The sequence below is a fragment of the Semicossyphus pulcher genome, unplaced genomic scaffold (genome assembly GCF_022749685.1).
Source record: "Semicossyphus pulcher isolate SPU_LCO1_2020_fin unplaced genomic scaffold, fSemPul1.0.p SCAF_12, whole genome shotgun sequence".
Taxonomy (NCBI): Eukaryota; Metazoa; Chordata; class Actinopteri; order Labriformes; family Labridae; genus Semicossyphus; species Semicossyphus pulcher.
The window spans coordinates 14,174,538-14,180,000 of record NW_027211626.1 but is presented as its reverse complement, the minus strand read 5'-3'; the positions used below and the strand labels follow the sequence as shown (position 1 = coordinate 14,180,000).

The following is a 5,463-nucleotide window of genomic DNA, read 5'->3' as shown; positions in this document are numbered from 1 at the left end:
ACAAGATCCTCGAGAGCCACCAGTTCTCTCCGCACAACCACCCGAAGCTGCAGCAGCTGTGGCTCAAAGCGCACTACGTTGAGGCGGAGAAGCTGAGAGGCCGCCCGCTCGGCGCCGTGGGGAAGTACCGCGTCCGGAGAAAGTTCCCCCTGCCCCGCTCCATCTGGGACGGTGAGGAGACGAGCTACTGCTTCAAGGAGAAGAGCAGGAGCGTCCTGCGGGAGTGGTACACCCACAATCCTTACCCGTCCCCGCGGGAGAAACGAGAGCTGGCCGAGGCCACGGGACTCACCACCACGCAGGTCAGCAACTGGTTCAAAAACCGACGGCAGCGAGACCGAGCAGCGGAGGCGAAGGAAAGGTAAGAGGACAGATACTGCGACTTTTAAAACAAAACTTAGATTATTTTATCTTGTAGTATTTTTGTAAGTGTAACAAAAAGTAAAAATAGCTAGAAATCATCTTAAAAAGAGGCTCAAACAGTCTGGCCTCTCTGATGTGCTGACCTACATCTGGCAATTTATTAGATTCTCTAAATATTAATTTATTTTCAGTTCTATAAAAGTCTCCAAAGCTCCCTCCACACATCTGTGTCTGTTTATGGTAAATTATATAAGACATTACGTACTTTTTTGTACGTTACGTATAGAATGAACTCACTTTTCCAGCTCTGTTGTTTGTATGTTTGAGATAATACAGGAGGCCGTGCGTAAAAGTTGAAAGGCAGAAAATTAAAGGCTTGTTCACAGATAAATTACAAGGTTATAAAAGTTGCATTTACCCTACTTTTATGTTTGAATCACACTTATTATGACATTAAAATTTCACATTATAGGATCAGAGAGAAAAGAACTACTTTTTTTCACCCTGAAGAGAGTAAAAGTACAAGAAAACATCTGGGAACACGTCAAAAAAGTAGTTCTGCGGAGTAATTGACGTGTCTGACTGTGCAGCCTGCAGATCAGCCCGGTTGACATTTCATTAGCAGTAGTTTGTACATTTTAGAGTTTGGAAGTGACACAGGCAGGCGTGCAGGGAGGCTTTCGGAGACGTGTTTCAGTCAGGTGTTCGTTGGGTTGGTTGGTGTCTTCTTTCACCCTCTGGCCACTAATTCGGGCTGAAAGCTGCACGTAAATCATGTCTTCCCTCTGAGAGGAGCCTAACTCACCACTGCACACGTATGAACGTACGCAACAAGTACACGTTGAGCAATAATTAGACCTGTCAATTATTCCGGCTGATGCTTAGCTTTCTGTGATAGACGTGTTTACCCACGGGTCACAATGGGTACAGTCATACGCCATTAGCACAGCTACTTCACGCACATTCAGGAGTCTAATAGATTTATTGTCTTCACTCACTGTTCAGCTCTGCGGCCATTTAACTCCACGGTGCTGAAGGAAATGACTGATGGCCTCTTTCAATTAGCCTACTTACTGGATGTTACATTGTGGCGCACGTGCGCGTGATTGATACGTTAATAAATCATCAGGATAAATATGTAATCATTTGTATATTAATGATGCTTGTTGTGGCTACTGTAAACATGGCGGAGCCTAGTGAATATAGTAGGCTACACACAGTAGCATGGAGAATACTATTTGTGGTGTGTGTGTGTGTGTGTGTGTGTGTGTGTGTGTGTGTGTGTGTGTGCGTGTGTGTGTGTGTGTGTGTGTGTGTGTGTGTGTGTGTGTGTGTGTGTGTGTGTGTGTGTGTGTGTGTGTGTGTGTGGACTGTGTAGTTCTAAAAAGTGTGTCGTCTTCTTCTTCTTCTTCTTCTTCTTATAATTATTATTATTAGCATATTTGGCCATTTATTATTCGCAATCAAGACTGTAGCTAGTTTTAAAACAATGCTAAAACTTGCTAATTCCTTACATTCTCCTGATATTTGTGAGACTTCCAGAACTCACGTGTGATTTTGTTTTCTGTCCGCAGAGAAAACAACGAGAACTCCAACAGCAACAGTCACAACCCATTGACTTCTTCCATGAATGGAAATAAATCTCTTTTGGGGAGCTCGGACGACGACAAAACCCCCTCGGGGACGCCGGATCACACCTCACCGAGCCCGGCTCTGCTCCTCGGCTCGAACACCGGTTTACAGTCCCTGCACGGCCTCGCGCCCCCTCCGGGACCCAGCGCCATCCCGGTACCAGGCGGTGGAGACTCGGTGCTCCATCACCACTCTTTGCACCATGACAGCATACTGAACCCTATGTCTTCTAATCTGGTGGACCTTGGCTCTTAAAAAGAACCGGCACAGAAGAGGGACAGAACCGCCGTTTTTGTTTTTGGGGAGAAGAATATTAGGAGGTCGCGTGAGACAAACTTCAAGCACTTACGGTAAAAAGGTGCAGCGCAGACGGACTGGAGCACTGCGGAAACAGCCACCATAACAAACCTTTTAGTCTCATATTCAACCTTTAAAGGCTTTTAAAACAAGTGGGGAAAACGTGCTTGTGTGCGTAAAACCACCACACAAATTACACTTCCGCTTATTTCCGGGATTTTCTCGAACCAAGTGTCAAACCAGAGCAATTTGAAATTTTCAAAAATATATGCCTACTTATAACAGGCACAACTTTCTCACATATTGGCATAGTTCCTCTTTAAACCTTTTAAGGGAATTAAAATTGAACAGATTTGTAAAGGACGTTTTGTGGTGCAGACACACGGCGAGGCAGATGTAGGTCGTTTTAGTTAAGAAAATAAAAGAAAAAGTATTTTACCGGAATGTAATAACGCAACATGTTATATTGTTGAAAACAATAACAATAAAATGTCTTAATTCTTATTACTATTACCGTTGTTATTTTAGGTGTTTAGATATGATCAACAGACTCTATGAGCACCGAGTTGAAGGCACTACATCGCCTTTTTGTTTACAGAGGGGTTTACAACGAGAGCCATAAGCAGGTTTTTTTTAAAGGGGGAGGTTGGGTGGAGGTGGGGTGGGGGGGTATGTTATTCTCAAGTGTCTTATAAGAGCCGTGATAAGAGGAAATATCTTAATCTCTTGATATTATTTGCATTTTCATTTGGAGAGAGACTGCATGTAAACTTTGCGATAAATGATGAAACATAAAACCATTCAACTATAGTTTCATATACCCTTTACAATAAAAGACAAAAGAAATACATGGATTAAAAGAGAGGATTTCTTTCATTCTGAATCTTTCTTGACTTTCTTTCTTGTTTTTGTTTTGGGCTGAACACCAGTCTGATGTCAAGCTGGGTGACATTTTGAAAATATTTCAACAAAGCAAAACTCCCCATCACGATCAGCTGCAGGCACTGGCGCATTTTCTTTCTCTGGATATTCTATTCTATTTTTTTCTTTGCACTTTAATGCACTTAAAATGTTTCTTTATATTTTATTCTTTATCTCTAACTTTGTATCTGTACTCCATCTCCATGCTTCAATACTGCCTGTGGCCTTTTCAATCCACTCTGAACCCGCAGCTCCTTAATAACGTTATGGGAACTGTACAGTCAGATAGCGTTACAGCTCTTAGCCTCTGACACATACAGCATGCCTGCTGTAAGAAAGGGGATATTGTCCTTTATGTGTGCAGCAGTTTGCCCGCGCGCACGGGTCGATATCGCGGGATTATCTATCTATAAACGCTGCAGGGGACGTTGTGGAAAACTTGCCGTATTTACTCTGAAAAGAGGAAATAAGGCATTATAGGGGATATAATTTAGAATTTGACCAATTAGAAGAGACTGTTTGAATACAAAAGCTTCTATTTGTATTAAATCCTATATCGATTTTTTTTTTTTTAAATAATGTTTGCTTACTTAAGGTCAAAGTTCACCAAGTCTTCCTTTCCGATGTTTAAATGACAAAATGAGAGAGGACAAATATCACAACCTAATCCGGTACTTTGTAAAAACAACACCCAGAGACTGAAGTATGTGGCATGCGGCCATTACAGGGCGAAGCTGGGCGAAATCCACACGAGCTTTTCCCAAACCGGGAACCTTGATTTCCAAGTGATGACACCTTATCTGTCCGCGCGCGGCTCAGGAGAACAAAAGTGGCGGAGAAGGAAAAAAAACAACACAGAAGTGGAAACGGGCGCTGAAAGAAGACACTTTGTTTGAACAGCTTCAGCCGTGCAACACCTCCATCCATCCACCCATCCATCCATCCATCTACCCCCCAGTCTGCTGCTCGTGTAGGATAAAACTAACATCTTTTCTGCCTATCATACTTATATGAGCTGATTTAATATACTTTAACTCCTTTAGGCTGCGGGTTCTGGAGGTATTGAAATAGTATAAATAACTGCTGCACTTAATGTAGCCCTATTTCTCCATGCGCCATAACTCATAATAATAGAAAATACCGGTATGCTATTATGCACAATAATAGAATAGCCCGAAAAGCCGTTATACACAGTAATAGCAGCAAAATGGCATGTGCCATATTTGCATCTTTTTTGCAAGCTGACCTCTGCTAAAATCGTTGTTTTTAAATAATTACATTTGTAAACAGAAGTCCACAAAGATGTCAGGGGAGCTATTTTCTTTTAATAAGGTGAAAAAACAGCAAAGAAGCATTATGGTGCAGTTATAAAATATCATGTTGGCCCAGGCGACTCTAACGGGTGTGAAAATATGAGAGCTACACAAACAGTGTGTGTTCTGTCTCCTGTCTTCAAATCAAAAGGATCAGTCGCTCCTTGTTGGGAACAACTTGTCGCACGTGAAGGTCAATTCCACATGCAGCTCAAACCCCAAACTTCGTAATTAACGAGGACTTCAGTGCATGTGGCTCTACTCACAACAAGCGTGTAATAGCAGCTTGCGAGCAGACAAAACACGGAATAGTTGGTCTCCCACCAAACCAACTCTGCAACCCCACAAAGAGCTGTGATTTTCGTCTCCTCGCGCTTTCACTCTCTCTTGTTTCCCATAAGAAATGTGAACTTGATCTGGCATTGTGAGCGCGCCATGTGTGCCCGGGGAGGAAGAGGAGGAGGGGGAGGCTATTAAACGATTTTTGGGCAGAAGATGTTAGGAAAATCCGCGAGCATAGAAGAAAAGTCCTAACAAGGCGCGCGGGTTATAAACGCTGGTTTGATTCTGCCAAGATGGATTATGGGAACAATGGCCTTTAACAGCAGCGGAGGAGTCAGGACAGGCAGCAGCACAGGTGTGAACTGTAGTCGTGATTTTCTGGCATAAAATCATCTGCGAGTTTTTTTAAATGGCCTGAGAATTCCCCACACCGCGAGGGTCTCGCGATGATTAAACGTGAAGTGCGGCAAACAGTCTTATAAAGAGTTAACGCTCCTCCATCCCCACAAACAATAATGAGGGAATGTAGAGCTCTGGCCTCGTAAACATCAAATGTGTTCACCTTTATAAGACTCAAACAAACTGACCTGAGATCTGTTTTTCTTCCTGACAGACCCAGTGTGACTAATCCCTGCTATTATTGTCTTCACGCACA

General features: G+C 43.0%; 1 protein-coding gene across 2 annotated transcripts in view; it reads left to right on the top strand.

The window, feature by feature from the left end:
- Positions 1-2,915, top strand: part of six2a (SIX homeobox 2a) — a 3,261-nt gene extending 346 nt beyond the window's left edge. The window contains exons 1-2 of one of the 2 annotated variants that reach the window (XM_069658768.1): positions 1-361; positions 1,938-2,915. The exon at positions 1-361 is cut by the window's left edge and continues 346 nt beyond it. In XM_069658768.1, the coding sequence (XP_069514869.1) occupies positions 1-361; positions 1,938-2,250 (674 nt within the window). In that variant the 3' untranslated portion in view covers positions 2,251-2,915. Of the gene's footprint in view, positions 365-1,934 lie in introns of both variants that reach the window. The other variant, XM_069658769.1, reaches the window with a different exon arrangement.
- Positions 2,916-5,463: the final 2,548 nt, after the last annotated feature.